Source organism: Rhinolophus ferrumequinum, chromosome 7 (assembly GCF_004115265.2).
Source record: "Rhinolophus ferrumequinum isolate MPI-CBG mRhiFer1 chromosome 7, mRhiFer1_v1.p, whole genome shotgun sequence".
Taxonomy (NCBI): Eukaryota; Metazoa; Chordata; class Mammalia; order Chiroptera; family Rhinolophidae; genus Rhinolophus; species Rhinolophus ferrumequinum.
The window spans coordinates 102,811-117,289 of NC_046290.1; the positions used below are offsets into that span (position 1 = coordinate 102,811).

Sequence of the window (14,479 nt, forward strand, 5' to 3'; positions counted from 1 at the left end):
TCTGCCATACCAGAAGTCATGCCCCTTTTCCCTCTTCCCCGATCGTCTTGTCCTGGCTTTGTTCCCGGTTTCCCCTTTTTTTTGGCTTTCCTTATTTAGGGCCTTTCCTTCATTTCTCTTTGCTGTCCTCTCCTTTCACTTCTTCTCACCTCGGTCCTGTATCCAACCACACACAGTCCACTAATGCCACCAGCGAGGTGGCACAGCTGAAGCCAGCAGTGGCAGTTCTGGGAACGAGCCATTACAGCAGTCTTTCCCTGTCCTTGGCAGTGTGAGGTGGTGGGTTCCCTAAAGGCCCTGCACCAGCTCGTCGACAGCTCCCAGCTGACTGCAGAGCTCGAAGGCTCCTTCCCCTATAGCCACAGTGACTGGATCTGCCTCCGCAGGGTAAGGAGTAGCTCACAGAGGCCGCACGTGCCACTGTCACCTGGGACTTCTCCTTACAGATATTTCTAATCCAGGCTGAAGGGCATCCCCACCCCGAGCCTCACGCTGTTGACAGCCACCGTCTGTCATCTGTTTCTGACAACCACGCTGCCCAGGCTTGGGAGTGCCACTGAAACCCAGCCCCAGGCCGGGAGGGAGCTGCTTCTGCAGACACCCCGAGTTCCCAGGCGACACTACAGCAGACAGGCTGACTGCTGGATACCGGTTTACATGTGGCAACTCATAGCTGCTCACATCGGCGTCTAACAGTGAGTCTTTCTTGTCTCCTCCTCTTGACAGAAGCTGGAGACCTTCACCGCTAACTGCCAGGATGCCATTGCTTTCCTCCAAAATTCCATCCGCTCCCTGAACACCCACAGGCCACTAAGCACAGCTCAGGTGGGTCCTCAGCATTTTATTTTGACAGGTAGCTGGGAACATGTGGGTTTAGCCAAGACTTGAAAATAAATACTGGGTTTCACCATCTTCCCTAGTGGAGATTCCCAAGGCCCTGTGGCTTGTAAATCCCTTACAGTTAGCATATAGCTTCCAAAGGACCACTTCCTCCCCCTCTGCCCAGAAGAGAGATGGGACGGCCACATTTGCTGCTGTGCCTGCACAGCATGCGTGATGCTGCAGGAGTGAGCACTTCACACAATACAGAGATGGACTGGCTGGAGGGGCCGACAGTGTGGAGACGCCCATGGGTGCCCAGGGTGTGCGGGGTCCAAACACCGGTTCTCCTGCTGCCAAGTTTTCAGCTTCCCTCTGTTCCTGCCCTTGAGTCTCAACCTCAGACTCCCCATTCCCCGGGCTGAAGCATCTGCAGCTCCGCTACCTCCCCTCCCGCTAGGACCGCGTGTCTGGTGTGGCCACCCCGCTGGTGACCGCAGGGCATGGTCACACCTTCCATTCCTGCCAGCGTCAGACCTGGAGGGCCTGCCTGGAGGAGGGTTCTGTGCACTGTCTTCTCACCCCTCAGGAGGTCGCAGAGTTAATCAGACGGCACAAGGCTCTGATGACGTGCGTCCTGGAGGACCCACTGCTGGTCACCCTGCGCCTGGACGGAGGCACCGTGCTGGCGCGGCTAAGGAGGGAGGAGCATGGCACTAGTGAGGACGGCCGGTGAGTGTCACACTGGGACCGTCTCTATCACAGGCAGTGGCTCCATTCCTCTGGTGGACGTGCTGAGCTGGACCAGAGCTTGTCTCATTCGAGGACTCTTAAGGAAAAAATAGCCAAGTCCTTGAATGCTTGAGTGGAAGTCAGAACTCATGACAGTGAGACTCAGCAGTCAGAGGTCCCTCTGTCCTGTGGTGCTCCGTCACCTCTGAGGCACCTGTGCCTGTGGCTGGCGGGTGTCACTGCTTACAAGCATGTTCCAGTTCCTGTGCTGGCCGTGGGCCTCATTGTGGCCCATTTCTGTAAACCGTGAAGGACCTAAAAGTACAGTTGTGTTTTCTAACTAGGTTGTAACTAACAGCGTATTCCTCGGGACAGACTGGGAACAGACCAGTGATCAGCACATGACACCCGACAGCTGCCTTCTCTTTCCAGAGACGCCATTGAAGCTGCCTCCCAGCTGTATAACCAAGTGGATGAAGAGGTCCACAGGCTGGTCCTCACCTCCAACAGGTGTCTGGAGGAGCTGGAGACTCTACGGGAGCTGAGGACACTCCAGGAGGGAGGTGACCAGGTCAGGGGCCAGGAGGGAGGAGGCTGGGTCAGTGCTCCAGTCAGAGGAGCCAAAGACAAAAATATTTTAAAACTCTGACCCCTGAAATAACCAATGTTAACACTTAGTATGTTACAATGCAGACTTTTTGCCATATATGTGCCTATAAATGCTTTTCAAAAGCTTGTACAGTCATGTGCTTCTTAACAGAAGGGATACGTTCTGAGAAATGCATGGTCAGGTGATATTGTCTACGAATAACACAGGCTCATACACACACACCTGACAAACACACACACCTGCACACCCGGGCTTCAGGCCTGTGCGGCACGTCACCACCTAAAACATCACGGGACTCCGTCCAGCACAGGAGGAAAGGATGTGATCACGACACGGGGGAGGCTGCTGAGGCGTAACCTGCACACTGTGTCACAGCAAACTGCTCTCAGTAGAGAGTCCACTGTAAAGTGAGGACAAAAACTGAACACACACGCCAGTAGTGCCATCGTGTATTGCCATTGTCAAGCAGCGCGCCCTGCACGTCACTGTATGTGCTGTTCCTTCATGCGATTGGCAGCGCAGTAGGTGTTTTCACCAGAAATACGCAGTAGGTTTGTGTCACCACAAACACGTGAGGGGTGCGGTGAGCTAAGACGTGACCACAGCTGTGATGTCACCAGGCGGTAGGATTTTTCACGTCTTGTAACTGTGTGGGACCACCGTCGTATATGCAGTCTGTGGGTGACTGAAACATCACTATGCTGTACATGACTGTACATAACTTTAAGTGAAATCCTTATTATTTTATCACCACTATTTCCGTGTGAAAAGTGTGAAGACAGAGCCCGAGCGGCCGGGAGTGTGGGTGGGGCCGGGGAAGAGCGTCTGTGTCCTTGAGTTGGCACATTACCTTGGGGCAGTCAGGGGCAGGCGCACTGCTGCCAGAGGGCCTCAGGATGGCCAGCAGGCATGGTGGGCTGTGAACACAGGCTGCAGGGCCAGGGCAGATGTCAGCACGTCCAGGGCCAGGCCAGGTGCAGCCGGGTGGGCCAGCTCACCAGGTCCCTGGTGGTGGCAGCCAGAGCGTGGCTGACTCAGGACACCCCAAGCTGAAGGGGGAGCCCTGCATGGGGGCACCTGTGGCCTGTGGGACATCCTGTGGGATCGCCTCCTCCTTCAGCTTCTCTGTTCTGTGGCATCTCCTCTTTATCCTGCACGTGTGTGTGTGTGGCGGGGGGAGGCTCTGCTCTGTGTCCTGTGGGGCCCGCTCTTCCCTACACTCTTCAATTTTCCTCTTTTGTTGTTTGGAGCAGAATCCCTCAGGACTTTCCAGAGAAAGGGGTGGTGGGATGAAAGTGTGTGAGACCTGGCATATCCACAAAGGCTTTTTCCGCCTTCACATGTCACGGTAGCTTCACTGTCCTTCCGAGGTTCGAGATACTGTGTCATGTGGTTCAGCGCACACAATGCAGTGCGGGACTCCTTGTCCCATCAGCTCCTGGCCTTGCTCTGGGCCCTCTGTTTCCTCACTGGACACCTGTCCCCCTCTGGTCTCCTCAGGGCACTTGGCCCGGTGACCACAGGGTGGGGGTTGGGGCTACCCCTTGGGCTCTGGGACCTCCTGGTGGTCTGTGATGAGCTAGAGTTCCACATTTCCCGCTTGTTCTCTCATTTTCTCTCCTGTTGTTTTCCATATGGCAGGCTGTTTGTTCTACTGTCAGTGTCGATTTCCTCAACTTTATCTTGTTTTCTAAAGTACTATCTGAGTGTTTTTGCTTCTGCTCTGACTTTTGTACTTTCTCTGGGGTTTGTTTGTTTTCTGAATGTCCCTTCTTGATGGTGCTCACCCCCCCTGTCCTGGCCTCCTGTCTACTCAGCACTCCCCAGGCCCTCCCACTGTCCCCTCCTTCCTGGCCCTTCTGCACCCACCCCATGCCTTAAAGGAGTTTGCTGATGAAATGTTAGCAGTGTTTCAGGAGGGAGCAAAAGTGGATGTGTCTTAACCTGCCTTTGTCACCCGAAAGTAGATACACTTCAACCTAAAAATGGGACCATCCTATAAATAGTGTTTAATGTTTTTTAACCCAAGAAATGCATGAACACTATGGGAGAATCAGAAAAGAAATAGGTTTTTACAGAAGTGAGCTCAGCTGCACACAGCTGCCTGGGCCTGCTCTGTGTAGGGAGGGCTGTCTGCCTCCTGTGTCTCCAGAGACATGTCCTACCAGCCGGCTCCACCTGCCGTAACTGTTGTGAATGTCACTACACTGCCTTTCCACAGCTTGTGACCGTTCACTTAGGACAGATTCCCAGGCCAGGAGGCCTGGGTCCGAGCACGCGTTTCTGAGGTTTCCACATGTTTGCCTTGTGGCCCTACTCAGCCCCTTGGAGAAGGGCTTCTCCACCTGATGGTGAGGTTCAGCATGTCACCCACGTTTGTGTCTGGGGTTTTATTTTAGGCTGCAGCTGAACTTTTTCTTCATACGTTTATAGGTTATATTCTCTAATTAGTTGCTTTTTTTGCACTTGGCCAATTTCTCTGCTGTTTGTAATAGTTTCACTGTATCATGTCTGCTAACCCTTTGATTATGTCACAGATATTTTCTCTGGTTTATAATTTGTCCTTTGACTTTGCTCATGATTTAGATGGCCTTTTCTACTGAAAGGTTACAGAACGACGGATATATTCCATCATAAAACTTTGTTCACTCTAAATCTTCAAACCAACTAGAGTTTATCTTTTTCACAAGGTTGGAACGGCTGCCTAGCTGTCCGCTGGCAGCTCTGAGCTCGCCAGGGCTTGCTTGTGAAAATTTCATTGTGACGTCTTTCCACACGACTGTGCACAGAGTGAACCCTGACCTCTGTCCTCTGTCCGCCGTCTGGGATCAATAAGTCTGAGCCTCGTGGTCATAGACACAGCCGATCGGTGTGTGTTTAGTAATAAACCTCTCTTGTTGGCATCAACGCCTAGGGTCCCTGGCGTTGGTCTCCAACCAGAACTGAGCATGAAAATGAAGTGTTTTCCCCTGATGTGTTCACGAGAACCAAGTGAGGTCGCCACAGGATTTGTCTCTGAAATGAGAGCCTTGACTCATTAGGCAAGAGGGTGCAGGCAGGGCCACTGTCTGTCCCAAGCAGCGGCCCGGGTGTCCAGGCGCCATCAGCCTAGAGAATATTTTTGGGGTATATTTAGCATAGTGATGAGTTTCAAAACTGAGAGTTATGGATCTGTTTTTCAGTGATCTTCATTTCCTTTCCCAAACAGTGAACATAGTTACAAACCTGAACCCTCACTGCTGCATGGCTCCTGCGATGCGTCCGAGTGAGACACAGTGTTAGCAGCAAAACAGGGAGCTCAGGCCGCAGGAAGGAGCCCTGTCAGCCCTGGGTTGCGTCCCACGCCTCCCCTGTCATCCAGTATTACAGCCAGACTCCTCAGACGTCTAACAGTGAAACTTCTTCCTGTGCAGATCAAACCATGCCCTGGAAGAGAGGAAGGAGAGTCCCTGGGCCCTTTGGAGCTGCTCTCTGTTGATGACAACACGTGGCGGCCGGAGCGGCAGGCCGAGCCTCCCAGGCCCACGGTGGGTACACACAGCCTTACTCGGGCCAGTGAGTGCCTGGCTCGTGCTGACTTTTGTTCCCTGGGCTACAGCACTGTGGTCAGAAAGGACAGCAGCTGTTGGGGGAGGACAACTCGCAGGACACTGGGAAAGCAGGCCAGGACTTCAGGACGCATCTGAGCATCCTAGCTGGCCAGGCTGAGGGCCAGGAAAGGGAACCGGCCCAGTGGGCCAGCCCGTCGGAGTCCCGCGAGACGGTAAGAAACCAGCTGAGTTCATCCTGCAATCTTCATGGCCAGCTGCCTTGCCTTTAACTCTTGGGCCAAGCGCTGGAACAGCTGACCCGACCCCTGGCAGACCACGTTCCCCGCTCTCAGTTGATATGTGAGTTTGTTTATTGTTCCAAATAGGCCAGATGGACATGTGAACTGTCCTGCTTGTTTACCACCTGAGTTATGACAGTCCACTTACTGCCAAAAACCACCGAGAGCAGCCACAGCTCAGCTGCGAACTCACAGGCTCCCTGGAGTTACCGGGCCGTTGGGGTCCCCGGGCCGCAGCCCTCAGGAGCTCAGCCCCTGCAGCCAGGATCTGTGGGTCGGGGAAGGCCAGCGCAGGCCAGGACAGGGGTGGGCTTCTCTGTCCTGCGGTCACAGCCATGCAGGCTCCCACACCGGGCAGAGATGTAGAACAACTGATTTCAGAGATGCCGCACGGCCATGGCAGCCGCGGGCTGTGGCTGCAGCTGCCCCCATGGGCGGGCGTCTTCCTCCTGCTCTGCTGTCCAGTGCACCGGATCCTTGATTTGGGCACCTGGAAAGCTGGACTCAGGTGACCTGAGTCCACTCAAGCCATTCATTGGCCACACGCGTCGGGTGGAGCCTGCCAGAGCCATCAGGCCGTGACAGCCCTTCGCTGATGACGAGCACCCGCTTTGCTTCACAGGTGACCGGGTGTATGCTGTGTGGCTGTGGGTGTCTACAACCCCTGGGCCCAGCGCAGGTTGCTGAGTGTTTGAAGAGCTGTCACCATGAGGCCATGCAGTTTTCTGCGAGTGTCCCCAGGGCGAGCACGGTGGTGTTGGCGCAGTGTCACGCCTTGTGGCTGCAGCGCCAGCAGATCCGACAGTGCTTCCAAGAGGCCCTTCCTGAGGCCGCCCCAGGCACTGGCACCCCACCTCTGGACCGGAGCCCCTCGAGGCACGAGCTTGTCCACGGGGCTGAGGCACGGCACCACCAGCCGTCCTCGACCCCCCTCACTGACCCTGAGGGCCGTGCTGCGGAGTGGGCCCGAGTGCTGCCCCGTCTCCCTGGACAAGCCGCTCTATGTGGGCAGGAGGCTGTGCACCTGGCCTCAGGTGTGCTTGCCCGGGACGACAGCTCTGCTGACTCCTCTGAGCCCCAGGCCCCCATCGCCCACTCCAGGAAGCATCCCCTGAAAAAAATGATGAAAAGAACACAAAGCTTTGAGATTCCGCAGCTGGATGGCAGCCCCAGGGACTCCCGCTGGCCAGGCCACACTGGGGTCTTCATCAAAGGCCTGGAGGTGACCAGCACCGTGGCCTCAGAGAAGCCTCCGCCAAGGCCACATGCTGAGAGCCCTTTGGACACTCGGAACTGGGGCCTGTCCTCTTCCTCCAGGACCCACCCCTCTGAGGAGGACCAGAGAAGGCCAGCTGGCAGGTGAGGTGGACGCTTTGCAGCCTTTGGGCTTAGCGGTCAGTGGGGACCAAAGAGCACAGTACACATGCTTCTGCAGAGGAGGGAATCCATGCTGTCCCACCAGGTCAGACAGACTCGTGCGTGATCTTGAGCAAGTTGTCAGTTGCCTCTTGTGTTCACACCTTCTCGTGGCACTTGGTGACTGGTGAACCCGTCCTGCTGGTTAGACAACCAGGTCTGGTGACACGGAGCCCGTTTATAGAAAATGACAATGAGCAAGTCAAGCCCACAGTGTGAAGATACTCCCTTAGAAATTGCTTTTAGAAAAAGCCTCTAAGTGTTGAAGTAAGACGTGTGTACCCGTTCACCGCTCAGGTGAAGATGTCTATTTTAATGTGTTAATCTTTAAGATGTTTGTTAAATGATACTCTCCATTACTTGTTTAGATAGAGTGGCAAGAACCCTGCCCACCCCGATGCCAGGTGGTGACACTGGCCTGGTGTCACCATATCTCTGTGCTTTTTGCCCTTTTCACAGTGAGCGGCATGGCCTGTGGAGGGGAGAGGGTGTCCTCGGTTTTCTGCTGGTTTGTTGTCCAGTGTTTCTGCCTCTGAGATGGTTACAAAATACTCTCCTGAAACACACGCTTAAATTTCAAAACCTTGGGCAGTTACAGTGTCCCTTGTCAAGGTGGGAAGGTTTCACTTCACCAGGGTGGGAGCCGCAGGGCTCCGTTTCCCTGTGGCTGGAATCCGTGGGAAGACGCCTGGCTCCAATAAGCTCATCTCAAAAGTTTCCAGGGCAGCAGGACGCAGGGGTGGGACTCCCATGCGCTGAGAGCTGTCCCCAGTCACACAGAGTGGACATCCTGGGTCAGGAAAGGAGCAACTGTGGGAAACCATCCTGCCGTTGCCCATGGGGACAGGTGCCCTCTTCCACCATTTACCACCCCAAGGTCTGGGAGCGGGGATCCCACCGCACACCCAGAAGGGAGTGAGTCCTCTTCAGACGCCAGGCCCAGGGCTCGGGGTGGGGACAGCAGTAAACCAGACCCGTCTTTCCTGAAAACCCAGACTTGCTAGGTGTCCAGAGGGAGCTCCTGTCACCTGGCCAACAGTCATTTCCCCATACATTTCTAACTATTATGGCCTCATGAGTCAGTTTCCATTGAATTTGGTCCAAATCCCCAGACCACTCTAGTTTTTATTTCCTTTCTGAGTATTTAAGGAGGACTCTTGTTTTCTGTGAGTGCTGATGCGGGGTGGGGGGTGGGGCTTCCCAGTGGCCAGTGCTGTGGGTGCTGTGGTGTTCGGGGACACCGCCCCAGGCCCCCAGCCAGCTGCCTTAGGAACATTAAGCATTTGTAAAACCCATTGCATGGGGGTAGAAAGGGTCACATTCCCCAGGTCTGCAGCCAATGGGATGGAGTTGGGAGCATTTCTGAGCATGGTGTAGTTTCCATCATTAGTTTCTTTCAATTTTTTTCCAAAAAACAAAAACAGGCAAATAATGGCAGAGAAAATTTGCAAACCCCCACGAATGTCATTACTATTGAGTAATTTAAGAAAGCTGCCAGTAAGATGCTATCAAATCGGGAAGAGAAGCAGAGTTCCCCGTTATTTGTGGGTGGGACCCCAGGTCACCAGCAGACCGCTTCTTGGTGCCCTGATGAGTGTCTTTGACAATGCAGTGGATTGGTGACACGTGCACGCCAAGACCCGCACACCGGCAGGAGCCTCAGGAGCCCTGGGCAGCAGGGAGGAGGTCACTGCTGCCACCCCCTGCTGTCCTGGGCCTCGAGGCCCAGCTCTGGCGCCTTATGCTCCAGCCACTTTTCCTCAGCCCCTGGGTCAGATGTCACTGCAGTGGTAAGCTGCTCTTTCAGAAATGCCTCCTGATAGGTTAGTAGTCAGGTGCAGCCACCATTTTCTCATAAATCTCCTGCACAGCTTCCTGGCTCAGGGCTCCCGGTTGTGGGGCGCTGGGGTCAGGCTGCGTGGACATGAGAACCCTCAGACTCGCTGTGGTCAGAGCCTGCTGGCGTCTGCTTTTCCATTTCCAAAGGGGTTCGTGGACACGGTTCTGACACACGTCCCTCACCTGCATCTGTCACCTTTCTCTGTCCTCTGCATCAGAGGAACAGCCCCAGGTCGCCCTGAGGGAGAGGCTCAGGGTGTTGGGTACTCGTGCGTCTCCATCCACGTGTGCAGGTCCTCACGTGTCCCTCAGCGTCCCGGCGCTCTCTGTCTTCCAGCAGCCGCCTACAGCACATCATGGCCGAGATGATCTCCACAGAGAGGGAGTATGTCAGGTCCTTAGGCTACGTCATCGACAACTATTTTCCAGAGATGGAGAGGGCGGACCTGCCTCCTGGCCTGCAGGGGGAGCACGGCACCATCTTCGGGAATTGGGAGCAATTGCACACCTTCCACCGCCAGCACTTCCTATCAGAGCTGGAGCGTTGCCGGCACCGCCCCCTGGCCGTGGGCCGTGGGTTCCTGAGACACGTGAGTCCCCTGAGTCCCCCTGTGCTGGGCAGAGGTGACACCAGCCCAGCTCACTGGGGGCGAGTCTGGAGTGGCCCTGGGAGCCTGTGGTCCAGGCTTAGGGAGCGTATCCCAGCAGCACCTTCAGAGCCATCAACACAAAGGCGCCCAGAACAGTCGAGCCTGTAGGTAGGTCCTGCAGCACTGACACTGTACTCAGGGCACCTGCCCGCAGCCCTGGTGAGAGTCGCAGGGCGCTGGGGCTTTGCTTACACCATCGTGCTGCTGCATCTGGCGACCACCCGTCCCTCTCCCACAAGCCCATGGGCCAAAAGCAGCTCCCCAAATCATGGCCCACCTGGCTCACCTCCAGGCAGTCGCAGAGAGCCTGTGGGACCTGGCGGACGCACCTGAGAGGCACAGACGAGCGCGAGGAGCTGCCTTGTCTTTGCTCAGCCTCCTCAACACCCTCCCCAGCGGGGTCCCTAATTCACTATGAAAAGCAGATCCCTTCCACAAGTGCCACCAAGCACTGCTGTGGACACTGGGCACCCCGGGTCTCGTGCTGAGGGCAGGTGCCCCGTTTGCCCCAGTATTATTAAAATAAATCACCAGAAAACACTGCATGATAGAAATCCTAGTTCTGTCTTTTCAGCTTAAGGCTCCTTTCAGGTGCAACCGCTGTACTGTTTCATGTCAACAGTGAATGTGAGGATTTTAAGCATTTAGACAACTTTGGTTCTTGACCAGGAATGAAAAAGTCAGCGCGCCCCACGCCCCTCCCAGGCCTGCCCTGCCCTGTGAGTGGGCCTTGGGCCACTTCCCCCAAACTGACTTAGGACCAGTGGGGAACCCTGGCGGTGCCAAGAGCACCACCGTGAAGGGAGGCCAAGGTGTCCCTAATGCAGTGCTGTGTCCTTTCCTCGTGGCCGCGGGGAGAGCCGTGGCAGGGCTTCTGTGACCAGGGCCCCTTGCAGGAGGAGCAGTTTGGCATGTACGCACTCTACAGCAAGAACAAGCCCCGGTCTGACGCTCTGCTCTGCAGCCACGGCCACGTCTTCTTCAAGGTCACCCCTAGCCCAGCCTGCCATGCCCCTGGCCTGGCCCCCGCCGGCCCTCATCCAGCAGGCCCTCGCCCCACCGACCCTCAGCCTGCTGACCCTCGCCCTATTGACCCTCACTTCTGGCTCAGCCCCGGCTGACCCTCGCCCTGCTGACCCTGCTCCCCTGACCCTTGCCCCTCCGACCCTTGCCCCTGGCCCGGCCCCACCCCATCGACCCTTGCCCCTGGCCCGGTCCTGCTGACCCGTGCCCCACTAACCCTCGCCCGGCCTTGCAGGACAAGCAGCGGGCGCTGGGGGACAAGATGGACCTGGCCTCGTACCTGCTGAAGCCTGTGCAGCGCATGGGCAAGTACGCACTGCTGCTGCAGGACCTGGTCCGGGAGGCCGGGCGCTGGCCCACCTGTGAGCCACAGCTGGCCGAGCTGCGGGCCGCCCAGGATGTGGTCCGCTCCCAGCTGCGTCACGGCAACGACCTGCTGGCCATGGACGCTGTGCGCGGCTGTGACGTGAGTATCCCAGGGCCCTGCAGCCTGGGTAAGGACGTCCCCACCGAGGGGGGCGGGGAGTGGAGAGGGACTTGGAGCCCAGCTTTGGAGCAGCAGCTGGGGGAGCCGCGGGCAGCCCAAGGATGTTTTAAAACCACCGGATGCACGTGCCCTCCCCGGCTGGTGTCTTCAGGGTCGAGGCTGCGTCCACTCCCCCATCGCTGTAACTGCTGTGAAGACGAGCGAGCAGGGACGTGGGCACGAGGGACCCCCACCCTAAGGGTTCTGCACCCAACTCCAGTGGACGGGGGTTTTCCACACATGCAAGCAATTCTCAAACACTGGCAGGTGTCCTGCAATTATGCTCACTCTTGATACCGTGTCCCCTATGATGGCGGCAAGCCCTGCAGGTTTAGGCCTCAGTCCCATGACACTACCTCCAGCCCTTCAGATGCCAGTCACAAGTCCAGGTTGTCACCTGTGCTTCTGACCAACTGGCTATACATGGAGGTCCCCATGACCTCTCCCAGGTTTCATTAATTTACTGGACCAGCTCACAGAGCTCAGAGAGCATTCCTTCACCTAGTCCCCGGGTTTACTGTAAAGGACACTCAGGAAGGAGCTGGTTGGAGGGAACGCATAGGACCAGGTGTGCGGAGAGCACAGAGAGTCCACGCTCTCCAGGCTCCGGGTGCTCACCAGCCCAGAAGCTCTGGGAACCTGTGCTGGGGGCGGTTTGTGGAGGCCTCGCATGTAGGTGTGACGGTCGGGCCGTTGGCCTTTGGTGCTGACTCAGCCTCCAGCTGCTGTTCCCTTTGGCAGTCAGGGCGGGCAGACCAGACCCAGCGGTCCTGAGGGAGGCTTGCTGCGTCCGCAGGTGAATTTGAAGGAGCAGGGTCAGCTGAGATGCAGGGACGAGTTCACCATTTGCTGTGGACGGAAGAAGTACCTGAGGCACGTCTTCCTCTTTGACGACCTCATCCTGTTCAGCAAGACCAAAAAGGTGGACGGTGGCTATGACATCTACACGTACAAGCAGTCCTTCAAGGTAACGCTGGCGTCAGGCTGGTCCTGGGGCCACAAGCCATGCGTGTTCTCCTGTGCTGTGGCTGAACTCTGAAAGCCTCAGTCCTCCCACAGCTGCCAGAGACATATCCTTTCCAGTTCCACGTCCTTTCCAGTTCCGCATGCCAGTTCAGTGGCTGGACAACAAATGTCTCCTCAATCTCTCATCTCATTTTGGATTTTTATAAAAGCGAACCCGAAAGGCCCCCCGCCCCCGACCTTGGCAGGTCCCCGGTGTGGCCCACCTGCCCCTGAAGGAGGCTCTGAGGGGGAAGAGCCTCTGGGCTCCTCAGAGGAGCCCACACCCCGAACCCCTTACCTGCCAGCACCAAGGAACCCATCAGAGGTGTGACCTTGTGTGTGATCCCACCCAGTGTGTGACTGCACAGGGCACCACAAAACCTGCCAGTCCCGCCCTCATTTCTCCAGTGGGCAAATAGGCCCCAAGAGGGAGCCAGTGTGGACGGGGCAGAAACCCCGTGCGTCCTGTCCCGTGCCCCCAACCTCGTCCACTCCGTTGGGGTCTGACCAAAGGGGCCTCTAGTGCTGAGGCGTTGGGGGCAGAGGGTCAGCACGAAAGCAGCCAGCTGCTCAGAGAACGGCTCTGTGGTTCCCTCCGGTGCTGTGACTGCAGACGGCTGACATTGGGATGACGGAGAACGTTGGGGACAGCGGCTTGAGGTTTGAGATCTGGTTCCGAAGGCGGCGGAAGGCCCAGGACACCTACATCCTGCAGGCGAGCTCTGCAGAGGTCAAGGCCGCTTGGACCGACGTGATAGGGAAGATCCTGTGGCAGCAGGCTCTGAGGAACAGAGGTGAGGGCAGCGGGGACCAGAAGGGACTAGAGGAGGCAGGGGCGGGGGCAGGACACCCCTCTGCACCACTCAGCCAGGACGTGCCTGGGTCCCCCCGTCAGCACACAGACACGTACATAGGACGAACATAAATGAGACCCTGGCCCACACTGCAGGTGCCATGACTCCCTGGGCCCGTGGGGTCAGCTCTGCCTGCCCTGCTTGGCAGGGCCTCCTGACCTACGTTGGGCTGGTGGCCAGCCTGTGATCTCCCCGCAGGCACGAGCCCCTCCTCCATAGGGTACCTTGTCTCTGCCACTGGGAACCCCCCGGCTTCTTCCTGGGTGTCGCTCCCTTGGCCCCTCCTCTGCCCTGATGTAGTCACTGGGACGCCTCTGTCTACACTAGAAGGTGGCACTTCATCTAGTCTGGTCGCTACAAATGCCACCTTAATGGTGAGCCCTCCCACCTGCCCTGCTGTGGCACCTCTGACCCCCAGGCCTGAGGAGGCCAAAGGGCTCCAGCGTCCGAACAAACAACCACCTGTGCCCGCAGTGGCTGCACCCAGGCCAGAGCCTTGGCCTGTCACCAGAATGCCCCACAGCCCCCACTACCGCCGCCCTCAATGCATAGGACACCCTACACGTGTGAACAAGCGCACATGTATGTGTGCTGCTCTTGCACAGGGCAGCTCTGTGCAAGGTGCTCAGTGGCTTTTCAATGGTCTTGGAGTGCAGCCAGCCCTGACGAGCAGGAGGCTCCAGGGCTGTTCCCCGACCCCTCCCCAGTCTCTCTGCCCCTCCTTATTTCTTCCCACCTACTATAATCATTTTTCCCCTTTTCTAGTTTTACCAACATCGAATTCATTCTCAGACCCTCACCCTGTACTTAGATCTCTCAGTATTCAGAGACACACAGACCTGTCAGTTTGTCCTTCTTGTGGCCATCTACCTCTGTCCCCTGCTTGAAGCCATACGTGCTGCTCAGCTCAACCCCCTTCACCAGCAGACAGGGAGCCCTCCCCTCCCTCCCAACTTGGAAACCATGTTTCTGAGGCCTCATGTCTTCCCTTTGCGTGGTTGACTCCTGGGGCTCCCCGAGAGGTCACCATAAGGCTAGATCAGAAGCATGTGCTCGACTGGGACCCCCAGCCAGCACCATGGTCGTCCGGCTACACTCTGGGAAGCAGGGCATGGCCCTTACATGCTCCTGGTCTGGACTGACAGTCGAGCATGTATTACACCCAAGGGGAGACTT

At 56.8% G+C, this 14,479-nt stretch overlaps 1 protein-coding gene across 1 annotated transcript in view; it reads left to right on the forward strand.

Moving 5' to 3' along the window:
* Window positions 1-14,479, forward strand: part of PLEKHG4B (pleckstrin homology and RhoGEF domain containing G4B) — a 70,590-nt gene that overhangs the window by 55,501 nt on the left and 610 nt on the right. The window contains 12 exon segments of the mRNA XM_033110841.1: window positions 271-387; window positions 727-825; window positions 1,409-1,551; window positions 1,984-2,122; window positions 5,575-5,688; window positions 5,760-5,924; window positions 6,613-7,349; window positions 9,583-9,835; window positions 10,792-10,881; window positions 11,154-11,384; window positions 12,241-12,411; window positions 13,063-13,243. Of these exon segments, the coding sequence (XP_032966732.1) occupies window positions 271-387; window positions 727-825; window positions 1,409-1,551; window positions 1,984-2,122; window positions 5,575-5,688; window positions 5,760-5,924; window positions 6,613-7,349; window positions 9,583-9,835; window positions 10,792-10,881; window positions 11,154-11,384; window positions 12,241-12,411; window positions 13,063-13,243 (2,440 nt within the window).